A 26,219-nucleotide genomic window follows, 5' to 3' on the forward strand; every position below is an offset into this window, starting at 1 on the left:
TTGATTTGAATTGAACCTGTGAAATGTTGGTATATTAACTGTGATAGTTTGATGTTTATTGAAATAGCATGTTCTCAATGTATTTTTGCTCTTAAATATGTCTTCTTTTTTTTTCTCTTAAATATATTTTTTTGCTGTTAAATATAATTTGCTTTTTTGCTCTTTAATATATTTCTCACATCATTTTAGTCCCCATAGGTCTCTTAAATATATCTTTATACTGATTCCTCATTCTTAAATTAAGATATAAAATAGCTGAATTCCAATATATCCTAAGTCAGTGTTGAAAATCAAGAACATTTTTTGCCTTTTAGTTATTTTTTAAACTATACATCAATGTTCATTTTTGAACAATATTAACTTCCCCCACCCCCTCAGGTGTAGTCCCCATAGAGTTTCCTTCCCCAAGGTGTCCGTGCACCATCACCTCAGTCCCCTGTGCTCCACCCTCCCTCCCTCTGATCCCTCTCCTGCCTCCTCCCCTGCAGCATGTCTTTGGTTTATAATTTGTCTGTTTTTGATTTGTTGTGTTTTGTAATGTTATTCTTTTTTTACACTGATGTCTTATTTGCTTCCCCTGTATTCCTGCTGTAAGTGGAACCCTCCGATATTTTTCCTTTTCCTTCTGACTTATTTCCCTGCATCATTCCTTCTAGCTCCATCCACGTTGCTGGGAATGACATGAGTTTATCTTTTTTGGATTGCTGAGTAATAGTCCATTGTGCATATAGACCACATCTTCTTGACCCAGTCATGTATTTTTGGGCATTTGGGTTGTTTCCAGGTTTTCCTATTGTCAATAGTGCTGCAATGAACTTAGGGGTACAGGTGTTCTTTTGAATCCGTGTTTTTGTGTCCTTTGGGTAGATCCCTGGGAGTGGAATTGCGGGTCATAGGGTAGCTCCATCTTTAGCAGGTTGAGGAAACTCCACACAGCTCTCCATAGTGGTTGGCCCAGTTAGCACTCCCACCAGCAGTGCAGGAGAGTTCCTTTTTCACCACATCTTTGCCAATATTTCTTGTTGCTTGTTTTTTCTTTTTAAAGATTTATTTATACAAGCACTGGGTACAGTCAGAAGCTGGGAGGGTGAGAGAATTCACCAGAGCCAGAGCGGAGAGAAAAACAGGCAGACTGATGAAGAAGTACACTGCTGAGGGGAGCAGCGGGCAGCAGGAGAGGTCTGCGCGCCATGTGGAACCCTCGCCAGTGGCCAGGGATTGAACCTGCGCTGCAGACGCTGGGGCAGCTTCTCAACCCAGCACTCAACTGCTGCACCACCAGGGGGGCATGCTTTTTTTTTTTTTGATATCTGCTGTTCTTACTGGTGTAAGGTGGTATCTCAATGTGGTTTTCATGTGCATTTCCCTGAAAATCAAGAGTGTTTTTAAACCTCCACCACCCCGCGTGCTGTGCCCCACTCTGCCTCTCCTCCCCACCCGGTCCTCCATGCCCACCTGTCCCCCTTGAAAACCATTATATACTTTTTGCTGAGTTCAGGATGTAGACTATTCTTTATGTATGAATGCGTTTTGTATTTATAGTCCAGGAAACCATCTTATATCTGTCTTTCACTTTTTGACTTAATTTCACGAAAGATAATCACGTCAGGTTCCATCCACTTTGACCCAAATACCACTATTTCATCTTCACATCTGTGCAGCCCCCACTGAGTCTGTAATCCACAACTTTCCTGTCCCTTTGTCTGTTGAAGGGTACCTGGGGGGGGGGGGTGGAGGGAATTTTCAAAATAAGGACAGAGGGCATGATGGGCGTGCACCAGATGCAAAAGAAGCCCAAAGGCGGGTGGCCACGAAGGAGGGCAGGAAGCATGGCTACAAGGGAGAGTCCTCGTGAGGCTTTCGGTGGTGAGAGGAAAGACCTGCCCTGCACTGCAGACACGGGGCTTTGCTGTCACTGAGGAATGAGAAGGACAAGGTGATTTACTCACAACCATGGGGTGACTCACGGGGCCAGAGCCACAATAAGACCGCAAGTACCTGACCATGGCTCCGCCGCTCCCACCCCCCGTGAAGCCAGAGCAGGACAGACAGTGGCAGCCGCACACACGGGCACTTCCTCCTGCAGGCCCTCCCGGCAGCGCTCATTCCCTTCCTAGTCTCTCTCGGTCACAGCCAACCAAGGAAGAAAAGCACACCTGATGCAGTGACTGTCCTCGTAGGGTAGATAAGGACACAGGTTAAATCAACAGGTATTGAAAGATAAAGGGCATGAAGTCACTGTGGTAGCAGCACCTGCGGGAACAGCAGAAGGAAGAGGGTGGCGTGGCGGCAGGGCAGCGTGTGGGGAGCGGTCCCTGAGGACCCTGAAAACAGGTCAAGTGGCAGCCACCATGGCAGCAGGGGTCGCCCGGCCTGTCCACAGCAGCGTGACATGCAGGGGAGCGCATCTGGAGCAGAGAGACAGCATCTGCAACACCAGCGAGAGATCCCCGCCAAGTGTGGAGGGACGGGTGCATGGGCTGTAAGGCTGAAGACTGCGTGGTCTCACGGGGCGTGGATAAGGCGCCTCTTTCACGTCTTCTCCTTATGCACTCTGAGCTCTCTGGGTCTTCAGGAGTCCCTCACAGCAGCCAAAGACCCAAGACATACAGTCATCTTTGAACGGAAGGCCTGGCAAAATTCAAGTTCCACTGGGGCTCCCCGTTAACCCGGCGGGGGCAAAGCACAACTTCTCAAGGCTCATTTTACCCTCCAGTAGGAGCAGGACTTCCTCTGACGTCGGTATCGGCCATAAGGAGTTTAAGTCCATTCAGAGGCGTCCTGGGTGGGTCTACTCTGAGGCCACGGCAGGTTCCTGCCACACAGCATTTGTCAGTAGGTTTGATCAGCCCCAAAGTTTCCTGAAAACACACCCCGACGCTGATGTGCCAAGTTATAGACAGAAAGGAGGCAGGTGCTGAGATTAGGCTTTTCTGTTGAGAAGCCTCTGCAAGGCTGTCTTGATGTCCCTGTTCCTCAGGCTGTAGATGAAGGGGTTCAGCATGGGGACGACCACGGTATACACCACAGAGGCCACCACCCCCTGCCCAGGAGAACGGGAGACAGCTGAACCGAGGTACGCCCCAAAACCTGTCCCATAAAATAGACAAACAACTGACAGGTGAGAGCCACAAGTGGAGAAAGATTTGAACCTGCCACTGGTTGATGAGACCTTCAACACTGAGGAGACAATCTGTGTGTAAGAGAAAAGGATCCCTGAGGCAGGGACACCGCCAAAAATAGCCCCCAAGAAATACATGACTATGATATGGAGGGAGGTGTCCTCACAGGCAAGCTTGATCAGTTGGGGGGGGTCGCAGAAGAAATGGGGAATGTCTACATGTGTGCAAAACGTGAGCTGTGAGATCAGCAAGCAGTGCACCTGGGAGTCCAGAAGGCTGACCCAAAGCGACGCCAGCACCAGCAGGCCACAGAGGCGCGGGTTCATGGTGGCCGGGTAGTGCAGCGGGTGGCAGATGGCCACAAAGCGGTCATAGGCCATAACGGCCAGCAGTGCACTGTCCAGACACAAAAAAAAATACAAAAGGGACAACTGAATGAGGCATTCCATGTGGGAGAGGGCTCTGCTGTGAGTCTGAATGCCTGAAATCATCTTCGGGACAGTGACAGAGGTAAAACCGATGTCAGCCACAGACAAGATGGACAGGAAAAAGTACATGGGGGTGTGCAGGTGGGGGTCAGAGGCGATGGCCAGGATGATGAGCAGGTTCCCCGTCACGGTGACCAGGTACATGGACAGGAACACCCAAAATATCAGCGGCTGGAGTTGGGGGTCATCGGAGAGCCCCAGGAGGAAGAATTCCACGACACCTGTGTGATTGCGTGGCTCCCCAAGGCAGAGACAACTTTTGGAAACATAAATGACAGTGGACCAAAGTGCCGTCAGTGTGTGTACACTTTGGCCTCAGCTGCCATGAGCTCAGGCAAGAACTACACACATTTCAGTGTTTCTTGCTTGTGGCTAACCAGTTCCTAGAACTCATTTCTTTGTCTTGCTCCCATCCACCTGTTGCTATATGAATCCACATTGCAGAGAATGGACTAAGGAAATTAGAGAAACAAGGAGATGTGGAGTTATAAAAAAAAAACCCAGTCACCCTGAGAAATGTGTGCACCCCTTTAAAGGAAACAGAGCAGAATCTACCGGGGTATCCCTTTAAAATTGCCTCTTCTAACCACAGGGCACTGAAAGTGATCCAAATAATTTATTTTATGCAAATGCAAGACAGTTAATTCTCTTGATTTGGATTATTTATGAGCACCCTAAGATTCTGGAATGAAGCAACTGGCTCTACTTTCTTCTATGGGATGTTTGGCTGGTACAGGATTTAAGTCAGACCATTTCCTGTTCCCCTCAACCCAACAGCTGGGCTACATGTGAAGCTGCATCTTACAGCTGTGAAACAAGGCATGCAGAGGTGCCCACAGCTGGTGATGACAGCTAATTCTGTGCTGCACATTTGGAAGTTGTTCATTGAAGCTTAGGCTGTATAAACCCTGTGTGTTAAAAATTAATTCCTATGGATGCTGATTTTAGCTTTACTGAAGGAAAAGATATAAAACTGAACAACATGGAAAAAACCTCCCGTAAATGGTGTCCAGGGAGAGAAATGAAAATATAAAGAAGGATACAAAAAGGAAACCGGGACTTGGGGGAGGGAATGAAATGAAAAGAGGCCACAATGGGACCCACCTGGGGCTCCAGATTGACAGAGGAATTTCCAGAACACAGACGACAGGCTCCTGAGCATAACGGGGCGCCCGCACCCCACTCACCTTCCTGCGGGGACACCCCAGAGCCCCTCTCCTCGGGCCAGGGATGGGCCTGGCGCCCTGGCCCGGAGTGACCTGCTGGGCTGTGCCCTCGGACCTCCTGTTGGGCCTCACGAGCTGCTGCAGAAACCCCTTCACTGGAACGTTTCTGGCGGCCAAGACAGGGAGTGTCCCCGCCCCAGCCGCTCTGATCCCCCCGGACACGCGCTGGCCGCGGCGCTGGACGGTGGTCAGCACAGCAGGGCCCAGAAGGGGGGTGGCGCCCCGCCCCAGACCTGAGCCCCAAGTAACCGGTCCAAGTTGCCCTCAACTTCTGTTCAACTTGGGGCGAACCAGAAGCCCCCACCAGCCCTCGTCCAGGATGGATGAGCTGGGACCCTGCAAAGGCCCCTTCAGGGCTCTGACTCCCTGCGCTTTTGGGAAAAGCACCCCCAGGCACAGGTTTCTGTGCAGCAGCCTCAGGTGCAGCCTCCAGGGGCGCCTGACAGGGAGATGGACAGGGAACTGGGAAGCTGAGGTCTGCAAGTGACCTTGGCTGTGGAGCCCACGCCCTGAGTCTCCCCCGCCCCCCAGAGCTCCTCACCTGCTCCCCCAGACGCCAGCAGGGCTGCCTGCCAGGGGTGGACACAGGCGGGGCGCCCGCCCGCAGGGCCTCCACGAGGAGCCCCGGTCCACGGGGCAGGCGCAGCTGTCCTCACCCCTGCGCAGTGCCCCCCTGGTCTCCACATTCAGGGCGCGGGGAGGCTCAGCGCATCCATCCCCCTCCCTGGACAGGCCCCTGGGCTGAGGGCTCTGGTGGGCGCCGCCCCGACGCGGAGTCCACACCCTGGGCAGGACAGAGCCAGGCGCACAGGAGCCCACACAGCCCTGGCTGACCCCCCTGTCCGCCTCGCACCCGCGACGCAGCCTGAGAAGCCGCCCCAGCCGCCCCCGCCCGGCCACTCACTGGTCTGTGCCCGGCCCCTGCGGCCCCCTGGCGGGCTGTGGCTCCAGGGCCCCTCCTGGCTGGGGCGGGCCTAGCATGGAGGCTGCAGGCTGCAGGGAGCCGGCCTCGGGCATCCTCCCTGGCGGGCGGGGCGGCCGGTCCGGGCTGAGTCTGCCTCGCGCTGCCAGGAGCCCGGGCCTGGCTGGTTATCGCCCCCGGTGGCCGCGAGGGACCGAGGACGCGGCACGGCGTGAGCCCGGCTGTCCCTGGGGACCCGCGCCCTGGAGACACCCTGGCGGTGCAGAGGGGGCGGCGGGTGCCCAAGAAGGGCCCCAGCGCTGCTGTCCCCCAGGAGCCGACCCCCCACCCCCGCCGTGCCGCACAGGCTTCTGAATCCCCATGTCAGAGATTTCAGCAAAACACCCTCTATTTTTTTTAAATAAATTTTATTTTTATATTCCCCATACAATTGCAACCCCCTTATTTTGACCCCAATCCCTCCCCTCCCCGCCCCCCGCCCTCCATAGTGTGTCTCTGGTTCATAGTTGTTTCTTGATTTTGATTTTCACTTTCTTACAGTTATTCATTTTCCTGGTCCCTTATTTAGGTTTTCTAGATTCCTGCTATGAGTGAGACCATCCGGTATTTTTCTTTTTCTTTCTGGCTTATTTCGCTGAGCATGATCCCTTCCAGCGCCATCCATGTTGCTGCAAACTGCATGAGTTTATCTTTTTTGAATGCTGAGTAATATTCCATGGTGTATATGGACCACATCTTCTTGATCCAGTCATCTATTTTTGGGCATTTGGGCTGTTTCCAAAGCTTAGCTATTGTAAACAGTGCTGCTATAAACATAGGGGTGCAGGTGCTCTTTGGAATTGATGTTTCTGTGTCCTTTGGGTAAATACCTAGGAGTGGAATTGCTGGATCCTATGGAAGCTCTATGTTTAGTAGGTCCAGAAATCTCCACACAGCTCTCCACAGTGGTTGGACCAGTTTGCACTCCCACCAGCCGTGCAGGAGAGTTCCTTTTTCTCCACACCCTCACCAACATTTGTTGTTGCTAGTTTTTTTAATATGTGCCATTCTCACTGGTGTGAGATGGTATCTCATGGTAGTTTTGATTTGCATTTCCCTGATGACAAGTGATGTTGAACATTTTTTCATATGCCTGTTGGCCATTTGCATTTCCTCTTCAGAGAAGTTTCTTTTTAGCTCTTCTGCCATTTTTTGACTGGATTATTTTCTTTGTTGATGTTCAGTCTCATCAGCTCTTTGCAGATTTTTGTGATCACTCCATTATCATTAGTGTTATGTGCAAAAATGTTCTCCCAGTTGGTGGGTTGTGTCTGTTTTTGTTATTGAAAACACCCTCTATTTTTAATGGAATTCGTGATCTTTTGGCTCAGACATCTGGAAATTCACTGTGTTTCTCATGGAAAAGTTTTAAAACAGGTTATTTTACAGTAAGAGTCTGAAATGAATTCCATTTTTTCACTTAATGTTAGTCTTGACGAGTTTATTTAAGTGACAGCCGACTCCAATGTCGTCCTGTCATCAAGGATTGGTGTATCTTTTGGGTTATTTCTTTTTGTGGGTTTGGTTTCGATCCTTCTGGTGATAAGTGATCTCGAGCATATTGCATGTACCTGTGGCCTCTCTCATGCCAGATTTACTCTCTGAGTAGCAAAGCATCTGCCGCCCAGTCTGGGGAAACTGAGATAGGAAAATGTTGTTACTCATCTGGGGACCTCTGACCTAGGAGGGCCACGTAGCTAGGACCAGACAGGCTGCGAACAAGCCTAATTTTGATAGCTCAAAGCTGGGAAAGACAGGTCAAAAGCAAAGTAATTGAGACTTTAGGATCTGTAAACACAAAACAATCTAAAGAGAAAGCATCTGGAACAAGAGCGGCTCTTCATGAAAAACAGAGATCAGAAGTCCCGGGAGCTTCCTGACACTTGGGCGCACACCGCACCCCCCGGAGCGGCCAGGACAGGCGGGTCCAGTGGCGGGAACATGCGGGCCTGCTCCTGCCTGCGTGTCAGAACACAAAGTGCTGCGAACCTAGAAGAACCAAATCCAGGCGTCTCTACCCATCAGTCAGGGCCTCCGCAGGGACATGTTGCTGAGAACGTAGCAGTTTGGTGGGTTGTGGACCACGTTGGAAAATAGGGGTTCATCTTTCCAGCACCTGTGATGCTTCCAGATGTTCTAACACGGTGGATCCTGCCAAGCGGGCCACTCGGTGTGCTCACCATGGCCTGCCTCCTCTCCCCTTCCCATGGAGACCCCGCTCCTGGCTGTGCCCAGACCTAGGGGTCTCTCCACCCATAAAAGCTCAGGAAAACAATGATTCTTCTGAAATTGGGGTTGAAAAAACCTGACACTTCATCTTCTTGTCCCTTGCGGACGCCGGAAGAAGTGCAGCAAACCTCATTTCTACGTGTCCCCTGTGCTGTTGAGTGGGGACAACCACATGTGTCCACTTGACCATGAGAGTCCGTGTGGCAAGGAATGGAGGATGCTCTGGCTGGACAAGCGAATGAGCTGTGTCCTCCCCCCGCACCTGAGGGCGCGGGCAGGCTCTGACCAGAGCTTGCAGCCGCTGCCCGAACCTCAGCCTCACTGCGGTCGTGTGAACGCTCTGGCTCCCTGGGAAACATAGGAAGCTCGAAATGGGGGTGTCAGGGCAGATATCTTCCTCATCCACAACTTCAGTGACAGAGCAGGGCAGTAGAGGTGGCTGTCGTTTAAATAAACACGTTGACACCAATTTTAAATGAAAAGGTGGAATTTGTTTCAGATTCTCACTGTAAAATACTTTAACATTTTTACATGAGTGGACCTCCCGGGTGGGCAGCGGGTTGAGCACAGCGCTGTGAAGCTGTCCGCAGCCTCTGCAGCGAGGGTTCGATTCCTGGCTGGCCAGGGAGATTCCCACATAGCAGTGCAGACCTCTCCTGTCTCGCCCGCTGCTCCCCTCAGCAGTGTCTTTGGTCTGTCTGCCTGTTCTGCTCCTGATTCTGTCTCTGGTGAATATTCTCACCCTCCCACTGATCTGGCCTGTACACCAGCTCTTGTATAAAAATAAATAATCTTTATTTTTATTTTTGTTAATTTTATTTTTATATTCCCCATAAAATTGCAACCCCCTTATTTTGACCCCAATCCCTCCCCTCCCTGCCCCCCACCCCCCATAGAGTTTCTCTGGTTCATAGCTTTTTGTTGATTTTGATTTTCACTTTCTTATAGTTATTCTTTTTCCTGGTCCCTTATTTAAGTTTTCTAGATTCCTGCTATGAGTGAGACCATCCGGTATTTTTCTTTTTCTTTCTGGCTTATTTCGCTCACCATGATCCCTTCAAGCGCCATCCAGGTTGCTGCAAATTGCGTGTGTTTATCTTTTTTGAATGCTGAGTAATATTCCATGGTGTATATGTACCACATCTTCTTGATCCAGTCATCTATTTTTGGGCATTTGGGTTGTTTCCAAAGCTTAGCTATTGTAAACAGTGCTGCTATAAACATAGGGGTGCAGGTGCCCTTTGGAATTACTGTTTCTGTGTCCTTTGGGTAAATACCTAGGAGTGGGATTGCTGGATCCTGTGGAAGCTCTATGTTTAGTAGGTCCAGAAATCTCCACACAGCTCTCCATAGTGGTTGGACCAGTTTGCACTCCCACCAGCAGTGCAGGAGAGTTCCTTTTTCTCCACACCCTCACCAACATTTGTTGTTGCTAGTTTTTTTAATATGTGCCATTCTCACTGGTGTGAGATGGTATCTCATGGTCGTTTTGATTTGCATTTCCCTGATGACAAGTGATGTTGAACATTTTTTCATGTGCCTGTTGGCCATTTGCATTTCCTTTTCAGAGAAGTTTCTTTTTAGCTCTTCTGCCCATTTTTTGACAGGATTATTTTCTTTGTTTGTGTTGAGTCTCATCAGCTCTTTGCAGATTTTTGTGATCAGTCCTTTATCATGAGTGTTGTGTGGAAAAAGGTTCTCCCAGTTGGTGGGGATTCTCTTTGTTTTGGTTATTGTCTCTTTTGCTGTGCAGAAGCTCTTTAATTTGATGGAGTCCCAGATGTTTATCTTTGCCTTCACTATCACTGCTTTGGGTGATGTGTCTGTAAAGATGTCTTTGATGTGAGTATCACGTAGTGTTTCGTCTGTATTTCCTTCTATGTAAAAAATAAATAATCTTTAAAAAATAAAATTGTGTTTCTCTTGTCTTATTGCTCTGGCTAGGACTTCCAGTATTATATTGAAAAGCAGTGGTGAGAGTGGACATCCTTGTCTTGTTCCAGATCTTAATGGAAATGCTTTCAGCTTTTCACCATTGAGAATGATACTGGCTGTTGGCTTCTCATAGATGGCCTTTATGATGTTGAGGTACATTCCTTGTATCCCAAGAATTTCAAGGGCTTTTATCATGAATGGGTATTGCACTTTGTCAAAAGCTTTCTCAGCATCTATTGATATTATCATATGGTTTTTATATTTCTTTTTGTTGATGTGTTGGATAACGTTGATTGATTTTCGGATGTTAAACCATCCTTGTGTCCCTGGAATGAATCCTACTTGGTCGTGGTGAATTACCTTATGGATACACTGTTGGATTCTGATAGCTAAAATTTTATTGAGGATTTTTGCATCAGTGTTCATTAGGGAGATTGGCCTGTAGTTTTCTTTTTTTGTGTTGTCCTTGTTCGGTTTTGGTATTAGTGTAATGTTGGCTTCATAGAACGTGTTAGGTATTATACCTTCCTTCTCAATTTTTTGGAAGAGTTTGTGAAGGATAGGTACCAATTCGTCTCTGAATGTTTGGTAGAATTAATTTGTAAATCCATCAGGTCCTGGGCTTTTGTTTTTGGGGAGGTTTTTGATTACCATTTCAATTTCGCTAATTGTAATTGGTCTGTTTAGGTGTTCTATTTCTTCTTTATCTAGCTTTGGGTGATTGTAGAGTTGTAGGAATTTGCCCATCTCCTAAAGAGGTAAAGGACCTATACAAAGAAAACTATAAAACACTGTTAAAAGAAATAGAAGAAGACACAAAGAAATGGAAAGACATCCCCTGCTCATGGATTGGGAGAATAAACATTATTAAAATGGCCATCCTACCAAAAGCAATATACAGATTCAATGCTATTCCAATCAAAATTTCAATGTCATTCTTCAAAGAAATAGAACAATTATTGATGAAATTCATATGGAATCACAAAAAACCCCGAATAGCCAAAGCTCTCCTGAAAAAAAAAGAAGGGAATGGAGGCATCACACTCCCAGACTTCAAACTCTACTACAAAGCCATAATCATCAAAACTGCATGGTATTGGAACAAGAACAGACATACAGACCAATGGAATCGAATAGAAAATCCAGAAATAAACCCACAGATTTATGGTCAACTAATCTTTGACAAAGGAGCAAAGACTATGCATTGGAGCAAAGAAAGTTTGTTCAATAAATGGTGCTGGGAAAACTGGGTCGCTACATGCAAAAGAATGAAGCTTGACCACTACCTCACACCATATACAAAAATCAACTCAAAATGGATTAAAGAACTAGACATAAGACCTGAAACCATAAAATACATAGAAGGAAATATAGGCGAAACACTACGTGATTTGCACATCAAAGACATCTTTACAGACACATCACCCAAAGCAGTGATAGTGAAGGCAAAGATAAACAGCTGGGACTACATCAAATTAAAGAGCTTCTGCACAGCAAAAGAGACAATAACAAAAACAAAGAGAAACCCCACCAACTGGGAGAACATTTTTGCACCCAACACTAATGATAAAGGACTGATCACAAAAATCTGCAAAGAGCTGATGAGACTCAACAACAACAAAGAAAATAATCCAGTCAAAAAAATGGGCAGAAGACCTTAAAAGAAACTTCTCTGAAGAGGAAATGCGAATGGCCAACAGGCATATGAAAAAATGTTCAACATCACTTGCAATCAGGGAAATGCAAATCAAAACTACCATGAGATACCATCTCACACCAGTGAGAATGGCACATATTAAAAAAACTAGCAACAACAAATGTTGGCGAGGGTGTGGAGAAAAAGGAACTCTCCTGCACTGTTGGTGGGAGTGCAAACTGGTCCAACCACTATGGAGAGCTGTGTGGAGATTTCTGGACCTACTAAACATAGAGCTTCCACAGGATCCAGCAATCCCACTCCTAGGTATTTACCCAAAGGACACAGAAACATCAATTCCAAAGAGCACCTGCACCCCTATGTTTACAGCAGCACTGTTTACAATAGCTAAGCTTTGGAAACAACCCAAATGCCCAAAAATAGATGACTGGATCAAGAAGATGTGGTACATATATACCATGGAATATTACTCAGCATTCACAAAAGATAAACACATGCAATTTGCAGCAACATGGATGACGCTGGAAGGGATCCTGCTCAGTGAAATAAGCCAGAAAGAAAAAGAAAAATACCGGATGGTCTCACTCATAGCAGGAATCTAGAAAACTTAAATAAGGGACCAGGAAAATGAATAACTATAAGAAAGTGAAAATCAAAATCAACAAAAAACTATGAACCAGAGACACTTTTTGGGGGGTGGGGGGCGGGAGGGGAGGGATTGGGGTCAGAATGGGGGGATTGCAATTGTATGGGGAATATAAAAATAAAATTTATTAATTAAAAAAAAAAAGAAGTTAGCTCCATAGGTAAAAATAAATAAATAAATAAAATTGTGAATGCCCTGGCAGCACATGTACTAAAAAAAAGTAAAATAAAACTTTTCCATGAGGAACACAGTGAATTTCCAGATGTCTGAGCCAAAAGATCACGAATTCCATTAAAAATAGAGGGTGTTTTGCAGCAATCTCTGACGCGGGGAGTCAGAAGCCAGCGCGGGGTCAGCTCCTGGGGGACAGCAGCGCCCCGGCCCTTCTCGGGCACCTGCCGCCCCCCCTCTGCACCGCCAGGGTGTCTCCAGGGCGCGGGCACCCAGGGACAGCCGGGCTCAGGATGCGCCGCGTCCTGGGTCCCTCGCGGCCACCGGGGGCGATAACCAGCCAGGCCCGGGCTCTGGGCAGCGTGAGGCCGACTCAGCCAGACCCGGCGCCCCGCCTGCCCACGAGGATGCCCGAGGCCGGCTCCCCGCCGCCCGCAGCCTCCGCGCTCGGCCCGCCCCCGCCGGGAGGGGCCCGGGCGCCACAGCCCGCCAGGGGGCCGCAGGGGCCGGGCGCACACCAGTGAGTGGCCGGGGCGGGGGCGGCGGGGCGGGTCCTCAGGCTGTGCCCTGGGCGCAAGGCAGACAGGGGGGTCAGCCAGGTCTGTGCGGGCTCCTGTGAGCCTGGCTCTGTCCTGCCCAGGGTGTGGGACTCCGCGTCGGGGCGGCGCCCACCAGCGCCCTCAGCCCAGGGGCCTGTCCAGGGAGGGGGATGGATGCGCCCAGCCTCCCTGCGCCCTGAATGTGGAGACCAGGGGGGCACTGCGCAGGGGTGAGGAGAGCTGAGCCCAACCCGCGGACCTGGGCTCCTCTGGGGGCCCTGCGGGCGGGCGGGCCCCGCCTGTGTCCACCCCTGGCAGGCTGCCCTGCTGGCATCTGGGGGAGCAGGTGAGGTGCTCCGGGGCGCAGGGGAGGCGCAGGGCATGGGTTTGGGCAGCCTAGGGCGCTCACTGGCCTCAGGGTATCCTGTTCCCCTCAGGTCTCCGGGGCGGGTCCACAGGGACACCCGTGTGTCCATCTCTCTGTCAGGCACCCGTGGAGGCTGCACCTGAGGCGGCTGCACAGAAACCAGCGCCCGCGGGCGCTTCTCTGGGGGCAGGCGGTGCTGGGACACCGCGGGGGGGGGGGGGGTATCAGCGCCCTGAGGGGGTCTGTGCAGGGTCCCAGCTCATCCATCCAGGACTAGGGCTGGCGGGGCTTCTGATTCGCCCCAAGTTGGACAGAAGTTGAGGGCAACTGGGGACCGGCTACTTGGGCTCAGGTATGGGGCGTGGCGTCCCCCCATGTTCCGGGCCTGCTATGCTGTCCACCCGTCCAGCGCCGAGGCCAGCACGTGTCCAGGCCGGATCAGGGCGGCCGGGGCGGGGACACTCCCTGCCTTGGCCGCCAGAAACGTCCCAAGTGAAGGGGTTTCTGCAGCAGCTCCTGAGGCCCAGCGGGAGGTCCGAGGGCACAGCCAGGCAGGTCACTCCAGGCCAGGGCGCCAGGCCCCTCCCTGGTTGGAGGAGAGGGGCACTGGGGTGTCCCAGCTGGAAGGTGAGTGGGGTGCGTGTGCCCGTTATGCTCAGGAGCTGTCGTCTGTGTTCTGGAAATTCCTCTGTAAATCTGGAGGCCCAGGTGGGTCCCATTGTGGCCTCTTTTCATTTCATTTCCTCCCCCAAGTCCCGGTTTCCTTTTTGTCTCCTTCTTTATATATTTATTTCTCTCCCTGGACACCATTTACGGGAGGTTATTTCCATGTTGTTCATTTTCATATTTTCCCCAGTCCAATTAAATAAGAATCAGCCGCCCTGGTGGCACAAGGGCTCAGGGGTCACCTCCAGGAAGCTCTCCAGCCCCTGCTACCCAGCTACAGCCCAGCCAGGGAGCTCCCCACAGGGCACAGCAGACCCCACCTGTCTCCCTGCTGCTCCCCTCAGCATGTGTTTCTGTCAGTCTGCCTGCCCTGCTCCCCACTCTGTCTTTGGTGAGTCCTCTCACCCCCGCACCCCTGCCCTCCATCCCAGCCTTGTATGTACAAGTAAATAAAGCTGAATTTTTAAAAGGAAAGCAAGTCAGTCATCATGATAATGTGCTTTTCAAATATGTGGATTATGCAGCCTCTGATTAAAGTAGTTTACATGCACCCTTTTCCTTGCATGGGTGTTTGCTCCTGTAACCCCATCTTTCTGGATTTTCCATGTGAAAAGGCAGCAGCAGCTGCAGCAGAGGGGGAGGAGGTCTTGCTTTCTCTTAATGTCAGTGCAGGCACAGGTCCCTGCATGCTGCTGCTTTCCTCACCTCTCCTTGTCTTGTCTCCTCCTTCCTCTTGCTCTCCCCCCCCCCCGTTGTGTGTGTGTAAACATGAATATACATAAGATATATTATGTCCACGCATGACCCAGCAGAGATGGGAGCAAGACAAAGAGAAATGAGTTCCAGGAACTGGTTAGCCACAAGCAAGAAACACTGAAATGTGTGTAGTTCCCGCCTGTGCTCACGGTAGCTGAGGCCAAAGTGTACACACACTGACGGCACTTTGGTCCACTGTCATTTATGTTTCCAAAAGTTGTCTCTGCCTTGGGGAACCACGCAATCACACAGGTGTCGTGGAATTCTTCCTCCTGGGGCTCTCAGATGACCCCCAACTCCAGCCGCTGATATTCTGCGTGTTCCTGTCCACGTACCTGGTCACCGTGACGGGGAACCTGCTCATCATCCTGGCCATCGCCTCTGACCCCCACCTGCACACCCCCATGTACTTTTTCCTGTCCATCTTGTCTGTGGCTGACATCGGTTTTACCTCTGCCACTGTCCCGAAGATGATTTCCGACATTCAGACTCACAGCAGAGCCCTCTCCCACATGGACTGCCTCATTCAGTTGTCCCTTTTTTATTTTTTTGGCTGTCTGGACAGTGCACTTCTGGCCGTTATGGCCTATGACCGCTTTGTGGCCATCTGCCACCCGCTGCACTACCCGGCCACCATGAACCCACCCCTCTGTGGCCTGCTGGTGCTGGTATCTCTTTGGGTCAGCCTTCTGGACTCCCAGGTGAACTGCTTGATGATCTCACAGCTCACGTTTTGCACACACGTAGACGTTCCTCATTTCTTCTGCGACCCCCCTCAACTGATCAAGCTTGCCTGTGAGGACACCTCCCTCTATACCATATTTATGTATATCATTGGGGCTATTTTTGGTGGTGTCCCTGTCTCAGGGATCCTTTTCTCTTACAAACAGATTGTCTCCTCAGTGTTGAGGGTCCCATCGGCAGGTGGGAGGTTTAAAGCTTTCTCTACTTGTGGCTCTCACCTGTCAGTAGTTTGTCTATTTTATGGGACTGGTATGGGGGCATACCTCAGCTCAGCTGTCTCCCGTTCTCCTATGCAGGGGATGGTGGCTTCCATGGTGTATACTGTGGTTGTCCCTATGCTGAACCCCTTCATCTACAGCCTGAGGAACAGGGATATCAAGACGGCCTTGCAGAGGCTTCTTAGTAAAAAGTCTAATCTCAGCACCTGCCTCCTTTTTGTCCGTAATGCCAGTACTTCCAGTGTCTAGAAATCACCTCCAGATTCATTTATGTGCCCCAAGTATGGCTATTACTTCTTCTTCACGACTGTGTAATGTTCCACTGAATATGTGGTCCATGCTTTCTCTATTCATTCACCTGTTGGTGAAACTTAGGTTGGTTCCATTATTTGGCAATTGTTGGTAGTGCTGCTGTGTGCATAGGTGTACACAGATCTTTTCATTTACACTTTTAGTGATGTTGTTTGTATGAATACCTATTGGTATTCATAGGAATTCATTGGTATTCATAGGAATTCCAGTATCAGTTTCTTGGGAAATCTCTGTACCATTTTCCACAGGGTCTGTCTCAGTTTGGATTCCCAGCAGGAGTGCATGAGTGTTCCTTTTTCCCTGCAAACTTGCCACATTTATTTATTCCGTTCGTTTTTACTATGGGTCAGTCTATCTCTTGTAATAGGTAATGTGGAACTTTCTCTCATATGTCTGTAGGTCATGTGAATGTCTTCTTTAGAGAAGTACCTGTTGAATTCCTTTGCCCATTTTTAATTGGAGCATTTGCGTCTTTGTTATTTCATTTTATATGTACTTTGTAAATTTCAGAAGTTAACCTTTTATCAGATGTATGGTGTGCAAAAAATATGGCATTTGGTATTATTACCTATAAACATTGTGTGAAACAGCTCGTCTTTACAACTTATCCATCTAGCGTAACTGATTCTTTCTAATGAAATACAAATGCACAAAAGGACTTATGGATATATGTGCTGTGTAATTTCAGATTCAGAATTTGTTTTGTGCTGTTCATTTTTCCGTATTTCTCAGTCCAATCAAAACAAGGTAACACAGATACTGATACTAGGGTGTTTTGCTATAATCCTCCTCCATGCCCTCTTGATGCCTCTGATTCTAGCACTTTCATTGAAAGGGTCTAGTGTGCCTATAGTACTGTATGTCACATGTAAGTGATGCAGATAAACACACATAAGCCCCAAGTCTTTTTCCATAAAATGTGTTAGCAACTAAGAAGTAAGAAAAACAATTAGAAAATATTCTTATGCTCCACCAATGTTGGGACTGTCCTAATAGAGAAAACATATTGAGTGTAAGAGTAGTGGATCCCTGAGCCTCCCCTGGTGGTGCAGCGGTTGAGCGCTGGGCTGTGAAGCTGCCCACAGCCTCTGCAGTGCTGGTTCCATATCCTGCCACTGGCCAGAGGATCCCACATGGCGCACAGGCCTCTCCCGCAGCTTCCATTGCTCCCCTCAGCAGTGTACTTGTCAGTCTGCCTGTTCTGTTCCCTGCTGTGGCTCTGGTGAATTCTCTCAACCCTGTGCTTCTGACTGTACCCAGTGCTTATGTAAATAAAGAAATCTTTAAAAAAAGAAAAAGAGTAGTGGATCCCTGTGAATGGAATTCCTCCAAAGATGACATCAGAGAAATAAATTACTCCTTTTGAGGAGATATCAGAATAAGTAAAGTAAAGTTGAGTAACATCACAAAAGAAATGAGGAATCCCTCACATTTATGCATAAGTTACGCTATAAAACCACTAATCAGTGAAACTGAGACTCAAAAAGACAGATGAAAAATGGGCATCATCTCTTATTACTCATAAAAATAAAGTGGTCAAAATGAAGAATCACCTCACACCTGTGACAATTGCATTTATCCTACAAACAAAATAAAGCAAGTGTTGGGTAGGAAATGCAGAAAAGGGAATTCTTGCACAATGTTGTTAGGAGGAGATTCCTCAAAAAATTAAAAATAAGGCCTCCCTCCCTGGTGGTGCAAGTCGTTGAGACGCAACCTGTGAAACTATCACAGCCACTGCAACATGAGTTCGAGCTCCAGCCAGGGAGCCACCCACCCAGTGCAGCAGACCTCTCCTGTCTCCCTGCTGCTCCCCTCAGCAGTGTGTTTCAGTCAGTCTGCCTGTTCTGTTCCCCACTCTGTCTCTGGTGAATACTCTCACCCCTGCATCTCTGGCCTCTACCCCAGTTTATTTACCCAGTTGTATGCGTAAATAAATAAATCTTTAAAAAAAAAAACTAGTTGAAAAGACCGAACAAGCAGTCTGGTTGCACGGTGGCACCATCATCCAAAGGCAAATCCAGAAAATGCCTGCCCTCTTTGCCCAAAGGAGTGACTTCATAAGTTGCTTCGATTACTCTTGATGTTGTGGTAACTTCATACTTCTCACATTCCTTTATAAACTTGCTTAAGGTCACACAGGTTGGGCTGTGAGTAATAAGTACTCTCATGGTCTGTATGTAACTTCCACAGGAGCTGGAGGGTTCCTTAGAGCTGTGTTAAGTTAGTGGAAAACACTCATTGCAGTGAAGAAAAAAAATTGAATACATGAAGAAACTGAGTCCTCGTCAGTGTTCTCCAATTAAATTCTCAGTGCTTTGAGGAATGAAGCTGGGGTCATGGAAATGAGATGACCCTTCCAAGAAGCAGCAACTCTTCACTCCAGTAATGCTGAGAAAATAGATTGAAAACACTGACTTTTACCCCATCCAGGTCAGACTCTTATAAAGTCCTGTTTGGATTCAATTCAACCCTCTGTGTCCAGGTTAACCGCTCTCCTATGCGCTTCTTGAAACGGTAATAAATTCTGCAGTCCACCTGTCTGGTCCTGCTGTGCCTGGCAGTCACCTCCATTGCCCTCACGACTGCCATCAATGTGTGACCAGGACACACAGAACTGATTTTCTAGAGTGTTCTTTTGGTGCAGATTTGATTACTGGAGGAAAGTCCTACATCTGGCTCCATTGTCAGCTCTCCAAGTGGATCCCAGCGTGTTGATTTGATACATTGCAAAGAGATGCCACGAAGAGTTAGTCCCTCATGTCACATAACCACTATTTCTGTGTTTGTGGTGAGAGCATGTACGATACACTCTTGTAGAAATTTTCAGATACAGAATACAGTATCATTAGCCACATTACCAGGCTGCTCATTGGAAACACAGGATTTGCTCACGATCTTACTGGAAAAGCTCTTACTTTCTCCCCCTTGTGGGTTCCCTGTGGTTTGTCATATCTGGTCTTTATTATGTTGCCATATGTTCCATTAGCCCCCAGGTTTTGAGTTTCCATCACAATGGAGGTTGACTCTTCTCAAATACTTTCTCAGCATCAATTAATATTATCATATGGCTGCATTTACCTTTTACGTACACCGAATTATATAGCTTGATTTTCAAACCATCCTTGTCTCCCTGGTATAAACCCCACATGGCTGTGATGCATGATCTTTTCAACACATTGTTTAATTGGATTTACTAAGATTTTGTTGAGGACTTTTGCATCTATGTTCATTAGGGAGATTAGTCTGTAGTTTTCATATGGGTGGGGGGTGTCATTGTTTTTGGCATTGTGGTGATGATGGCCTCATCAAATGTTTGGTAGTCTTCCCTCTTTCTCAAATTTTTGAAAGAATTTGATCCAGATAGGAATTAGCTCATCTTGGAAGGCTTGGGAGAACCCACTCATGAAGCTATTTGGTCCTAGACTTCTGTTTCTTGGGAGTCTAGATTACTGTTTCAGTTTCCTTGCTTGTAATTTTTCTGTTCAGTTTTCGATTTCTTTCCTATTTAGTCTTAGATGGCTGTATATTTTTTTAGGAATTTGTCCATGTCATCTAGGTTATTGAACTAACTAGCTTAGGAATGTTTATAATAATCTCATATAATCCTGTGAATACCTGAGATGTCTGTTGCAATTTCTTCTCTTTAATTTCTGAATCTATTTATTTGAGTTTTCTTCCTTCTCTTTTTTAGTGATTCTAGCTAATAGTTTGTCTATTGTCTTTATTTTTTCCAAGAACCAGGTTTTAGTTTGATTAAGTTTCCGGACTGACTTTTACAACTATTTCAATTTTCTCTCTGCTCTAATTTTTATCATTGTGTTCCTTCTACTGCTTTTGATTTTATTTGTCCTTTTTTGAGAAGGTTCATTTTTAATAAAAAATATCACAGTTTTGACTGTTTAGTTTCTAAATTCTTTGTTGGTTATTTTTCCCTCATGTTTCTTCAGGTATTTTGTGTTCATGGAGCATTTACAGGATGCAAAACACTGAAGTTATTAACCTTTCCGTCCACTTGTATGCAGAGTTTTCTGTCTACACAGTGTGTACATTGCTGGATTAAAGGGCGAGGTAACAGCTCTAAGAAGCATCTGCTAGATTGTGTCCTGTTATTTAATATTGATTTGAACTGAACTTGTGAAATGTTGGTATAATAACTGTGATAGTTTGACGTTTATTGAAATAACATGTTCTCAATGTATTTTTGCTCTTAACTATATCATTCTTTTCTTCCTTTTTTCTTATTTTTTTTCCTTATATCACTCTTGTCCCCATAGGTCTCTTACATGTATCTTTATATTGATTCCTCATTCTTGAAATAAGATATAAAATAGATAAATCCAATTATATCCTAAGTCAGTGTGGAAAATCAAGAAAAATTTTTTTGCCTTTTAATTAATTTTTTATTTTTAACATCAATATTCATTTTTAAACAGTATTTGCTTCCCCCCACCCCCTCAGGTGTAGTCCCCATAGTTTCCTTCCCTAGTGCACCCCTGCACCATCACCTCAGACCCCTGTGCTACTCCCTCCCTCCCTTTGATCCCTCTCCCTCCTCCTCCCCTGCAGGATGTCTCTGGTTTATAATTGTTCGTTTTTGTTCTGTTGTGTTTTGTACTGTTACTTTTTTTTTACACTGATGTCTTATTTGCTTCCCCTATGTTCCTGCTGTAAGTGAAACCATCTGATATTTTTCTTTTTCCTTCTGGATTTTTTCACTGAGCGTAATTCCTTCTAGCTCCATCCACATTGCTGTGAATGGCATCAGTTTCTCTTTATTGAATGCTGAGTAATATCCCATTGTGTATATGTACAACATCTTCTTGATCCAGTCATCTGCTTTTCAGCATTTGGCTTGTTTCCAGGTTTTGCCTGTTGTAAATAGTGCTGCAATAACCATAAGGGTACCGGTGGTCTTTGAATCAATGTTTTTGTGTCCTTTGGATAGATCCCAAGGAATGGAATGGCTGGGTCATATGGTAGCTCCATTTTTATTTGTTGTTGCTAGTTTTTTTGATATGCGCCATTCTCACTGGTGTAAGGTGGTATCTCAGTGTGGTTTTGATGTGCATTTCCCTGAAAATCAAGAGATTTTTTAACCCTCCACCACCCCGCCTGCTGTGCCCCCGTCTGCCTCTCCTCCCCATCCCATCCTCCGTGCCCACCGGTCCCCTTGGTAACCATTATATTATTTTTGCTGAGTTCAGGATTTAGACTATTCTTTGTGTATGAATGCGTTTTGTATTTATAGTCCAGGAAACCATCTTATATCTTTCACTTTTTGACTTGATTTCACTAAAGATAATCGCATCAAGTTCCATCTGCTTTGACCCAAATACCACTATTTCATCTTCACATCTGTGCGGCCCCCACTGAGTCTATAATCCACAACTTTCCTGTCTGTTTGTCTGTTGAAGGGTACCTGGGGAGGTGGAGGAAATTTTTAAAATAAGGACAGAGGGCATGATGGGCGTGCACCAGGATGCAAAAGAAGCCCAAAGGCGGGTGGCCACGAAGGAGGGCAGGAAGCATGGCTACATGGGAGAGTCCTCGTGAGGCTTTCGCTGGTGAGAGGAAAGACCTGCCCTGCACTGCAGACAGGGGGCTTTGCTGTCACTGAGGAATGAGAAGGACAAGGTGATTTACTCACAACCATGGGGTGACTCATGGGGCCAGAGCCACAATTAGACCGCAAGCACCTGAACATGGCTCCGCCGCTCCCACGCCCTGTGAAGCCAGAGCAGGACAGACAGTGGCAGCCGCACACGCGGGCACTTCCTCCTGCAGGTTCTCATGGCAGTGCTAATTCCCTTCCTAGACTATCTCAGTCACAGCCAACCAAGGAAGAAAAGCACACCTGATGCAGTGACTGTCCTCGTAGGGTAGATAAGGACACAGGTTAAATCAACAGGTATTGAAAGATAAAGAGCATGGAGTCACTGTGGTGGCGGCACCTGAGGGAACAGCAGAAGGAAGAGGGTGACATGGCGGCAGGACAGCGTGTGGGGAGCTGTCCTGAAGACCCTGAAAACTGGTCAAATGGCAGCCACCAAGGCAGCAGGGGCCGCCTGGCCTTTCCACAGCAGCATGACATGCAGGGGAGCAAATCTGGAGCAGAGAGACAGCATCTGCAACACCAGCGAGTGATCCTCGCCGAGTATGGAAGGATGGGGTGTGTGGGCAGTAAGGCTGAAGACTGCGTGGTCTCACAGGGCGTGGATAGGCACCTCTTTCACGTCTTCTCCTTATGCGCTCTGAGCTCTGGATCTTCAGGAGTCCCTCACAGCAGCCAAAGACCCAAGACATACAGTCATCTTTGAACAAAAGGCCTGGCAAAATTCATGTCTCACCTTGGCTCCACGTTGGCCCGGCGGGGGCGCTGCATGACTTCTCAAGGCTCACTTCACCCTCCAGTAGGAGCAGGACTTCCTCTGACCTCAGTAGAGGCCATAAGGAGTTTAAGGCCATTCAGAGGCGTCCTGGGTGGGTCTAGACTGAGGCCACGGCAGGTGTCCTGCCTCATGGCATTCGTCCTCCCAAACGGCATTTGTCAGTAGGTTTGATCAGTGCCAAAGTTTCCTGAAAACACCCGCCGACGCAGATGTGTTGAGTTATAGACAGAAAGGAGGAAGGTGCTGAGATTAGGCTTTTCTGCTGAGAAGCCTCTGCAAGGCTGTCTTGATGTCCCTGTTCCTCAGGCTGTAGATGAAGGGGTTCAGCATGGGGACGACCACGGTATACACCACAGAGGCCACCACCCCGTGCCCAGGAGAACGGGAGACAGCTGAACCGAGGTACGCCCCAAAAGCTGTCCCATAAAATAGACAAACATCTGACAGGTGAGAGCCACAAGTGGAGAAAGCTTTTACCTTCTGCCTGCCGATGGGACCCTCAACACTGAGGAGACAATCTGTGTGTAAGAGAAAAGGATCCCTGAGACAGAGACGCCCCCCAAAATAGCTCCCATGAAATACATGACTATGGTGTGGAGGGAGGTGTCCTCACAGGCAAGCTTGATCAGTTGGGGGGGGTCACAGAAGAAATGGGGAACATCAACGTGTGTGCAAAACATGAGCTGTGAGATCATCAAGCAGTGCACCTGGGAGTCCAGAACGCTGACCCAAAGAGATGCCAGCACAAGCAGGCCACAGAGGCGCGGGTTCATGGTGGTCAGGTAGTGCAGCGGGTGGCAGATGGCCACAAAGCGGTCATAGGCCATAACGGCCAGCAGTGCACTGTCCAGACAGCCAAAAAAGTACAAAAGGGATAACTGAATGAGGCAGTCCTGGTGGGAGAGGGCTCTGCTGTGAGTCTGAATGCCTGAAATCATCTTCGGGACAGTGGCAGAGGTAAAACCGATGTCAGCCACAGACAAGATGGACAGGAAAAAGTACATGGGGGTGTGCAGGTGGGGGTCAGAGGCGATGGCCAGGATGATGAGCAGGATCCCCGTCACGGTGACCAGGTACGTGGACAGGAACACGCAGAATATCAGCGGCTGGAGTTCGGGGTCCTCTGAGAGCCCCAGGAGGAAGAATTCCACGACACCTGTGTGATTGCGTGGCTCCCCCAGGCAGAGACAACTTTGGGAAACATAAATGACAGTGGACCAAAGTGCCGTCAGTGTGTGTATACCTGGGCCTCAGCTACAGTGAGCACAGGCGGGAACTACACACATTTCAGTGTTTCTTGCTTGTGGCTAAGCAGTTCCTAGAACTCATTTCTCTTTGTCTTGCTCCCATCCACCTGTTGCTATATGAATCCAATGGAAAGAATGGACTAGGGACTGGGCCTCCCCCGGTAGCACAGTGGTTGAGCACTGGGCTACGAGGCTCCCTGCAGCCTCTGCAGTGTCGGTTAAATCCCCAGCCAACGGAGAGGGTCCCACATGGCGCAGCAGACCTCTCCTGCCGCCCGCTGCTCCCCTCAGCAGTGTATTTCGGTCCATCTGCCTGTCTGTTCCCCGCTCTGGCTCTGGTGAATTCTCTCACCCTCCCGTGCTTCTGACTGTACCCAGTGCTTGTATAAATAAATAAATAAATCTTTTAAAAAGAGAGAGAGAGAGAGAGAATGGGCTAAGGAAATCAGAGAAACAAGGAGATGTGGAGTTTTAAAAAAATCCAAAGTCACCCTGAGAAATATGCGCACCCCTTTGAAGGAAACAGACAGAGCAGGATGTATCCAGGGTATGCCTTTGAAATTGCCTCTTCTAACCACAGGGCACTAAAAGTGATCCAAATAATTTATTTTATAAATGCAAGGCAGTTAATTCTCTTGATTTAGACTATTTATGAGCACCCTAAGATCTCTGGAACCAAGCAACTGGCTCTACTTTCTTCTATGGGATGTTTGGCTGGTACAGGTTTTAAGTCCTACCATTTCCTGTTCCCCTCAACCCAACAGCTGGGCTACATGTGAAGCTGCATCTTACAGCTGTGAAACAAGGCATGCGGAGGTGCCCACAGCTGGTGATGACAGCTAATACTGTGCTGCACATTTGGAAGTTGTTCATTGAAGCTTAGGCTGTATAAACCCTGTGTGTTAAAAATTAATTCCTATGGATGCTGATTTTAGCTTTACTGAAGGAAAAGATATAAAATTGAACAACATGGAAATAACCTCCCGTAAATGGTGTCCAGGGATAGAAATGAATATACAAAGAAGGGTACAAAAAGGAAACCGGGACTTGGGTGAGGAAATAAATGAAAAGAGGCCACAATGGGACCCACCTGGGCTCCAGATTTACAGAGGAATTTCCAGAACACAGATGACAGGCTCCTGAGCATAACGGGGCGCCCGCACCCCACTCACCTTCCCGCTGGGACACCCCAGACCCCTCTTCTCGGATCAGGGATGGGCCTGGCGCCCTGGCCCGGAGTGACCTGCCTGCTGTGCCTCGGACCTCCTGTTGGGCCTCACTAGTTGCTGCAGAAACCCCTTCACTTGGGACGTTTCTGGCGGCCAAGGCAGGGAGTGTCCCCGCCCCAGCTGCTCTGACCCAGCCTGGACACGTGCTGGCCGCGGTGCTGGACAGGTGGTCAGCACAGCAGGTGCGGGGTGGGGGGGCGCCCCGCCCGAGACCTGAGCCCCAAGTAGCCGGTCCCCAGTTGCCCTCAACTTCTGTCCACCTTGGGGCGAACCATAAGCCCCGCAGCCCTAGTCATGGAAGGATGTGGCAGGACCCAGGCACAGACCCCTTGAGGGCACTGACACCCCCCCACTGGCCCCCCACCGAGCCCTGGCCCCGGGCCCCACCCAGTCCTGGCCCCCTCCCGCCCCCCCACCCGGAAGCACCCACAGAGGCTCTGCTTTCTGTGCAGCTGCCTCCTGTGCAGACTCCAGGGGCACTTACAGCAGATTGGACAGGCAGGTGTCCCTGCTGATCAGCCCCAGGCTACCACAGGGGAACAGGGAAACCTGAGGCCCAGGAGCACCCTAGGCTGCCTGAGCCCGAGCCCTGCCCCTCCCCCACGCCCCTGAGCACCACACCTGCTCCCCCAGACACCAGCAGGGGCAGCCTGCCCAGGGGTGGACACAGGCGCCCGCAGGGCCCCCAGGAGGAGCCCCGGTCCACTGGGCAGGCGCAGCTGTCCTCACCCCTGCACAGTGTCCCCCTGGTCTCCACATTCGGGGCGCGGGGAGGCTTGGTGCATCCAACCCCCTCCCTGGACAGGCACCTGGGCTGAGGGCGCTGGTGGGCGCCGCCCCAACACAGAGTCCCACACCCTGGGCAGGACAGAGCCAGGCGCCCCTGAGCCCACACAGCCCTGGCTGACGCCCCCTGTCTGCCTCACACCAGGGCACAGCCTGAGGACCCGCCCCAGCCGCCCCCGCCTGGCCACTCACTGGTCTGCGCCCGGCCCCTGCGGCCCCCTGGCGGGCTGTGGCTCCCAGGCCCCTCCCGGCTGTGGCGGCCTAGCACGGAGGCTGCGGGCGGCGGGGAGCCAGCCTCGGGCATCCTCCCTGGCGGGCAGGGCGGCCTGTCCAGGCTGAGTCTGCCTCGTGCTGCCCGAAGCCCAGGCCTGGCTGGTTATCGCCCCCGGTGGCCGCGAGGGACCGAGGACGCTGCGCGCCCTGAGCCCGGCTGTCCCTGGGTGCCCGCGCCCTGGAGACACCCTGGCGCGTGCAGAGGGGGGCAGCAGGTGCCCGAGAAGGGCCGGGGCGCTGCTGTCCCCCAGGAGC

At 49.3% G+C, this 26,219-nt stretch overlaps 2 protein-coding genes and 1 pseudogene across 3 annotated transcripts; 1 reads left to right on the forward strand and 2 right to left on the reverse strand.

The window, feature by feature from the left end:
- Window positions 1-2,923: 2,923 nt before the first annotated feature.
- On the reverse strand, window positions 2,924-3,844 carry LOC311182556 (olfactory receptor 7E178-like; the record flags this gene model as incomplete). Its single annotated transcript, XM_084251426.1, has 1 exon — window positions 2,924-3,844. The coding sequence occupies exon 1, from the start codon at window positions 3,752-3,754 to the stop codon at window positions 2,924-2,926; it is 831 nt and encodes a 276-aa protein (XP_084107552.1). The 5' UTR covers window positions 3,755-3,844.
- Window positions 3,845-12,728: 8,884 nt separating this feature from the next.
- LOC311180670 (olfactory receptor 7E178-like) lies at window positions 12,729-15,974 on the forward strand (the record flags this gene model as incomplete). Its single annotated transcript, XM_084248583.1, has 2 exons — window positions 12,729-12,955; window positions 14,981-15,974. The coding sequence occupies 2 exons, from the start codon at window positions 12,729-12,731 to the stop codon at window positions 15,972-15,974; spliced, it is 1,221 nt and encodes a 406-aa protein (XP_084104709.1).
- A 6,704-nt stretch (window positions 15,975-22,678) lies between these two features.
- Window positions 22,679-25,995, reverse strand: LOC311180672 (olfactory receptor 7E178-like; annotated as a pseudogene). The gene is made up of 2 exons: window positions 25,884-25,995; window positions 22,679-23,585 (listed from the first exon to the last, which is right to left on the reverse strand). The product of its transcript is annotated as an olfactory receptor 7E178-like (transcript).
- Between the last annotated feature and the right edge of the window lie 224 nt (window positions 25,996-26,219).

This window comes from Talpa europaea (assembly GCF_964194135.1).
Source record: "Talpa europaea genome assembly, chromosome: 12".
Classification (NCBI taxonomy): domain Eukaryota; kingdom Metazoa; phylum Chordata; class Mammalia; order Eulipotyphla; family Talpidae; genus Talpa; species Talpa europaea.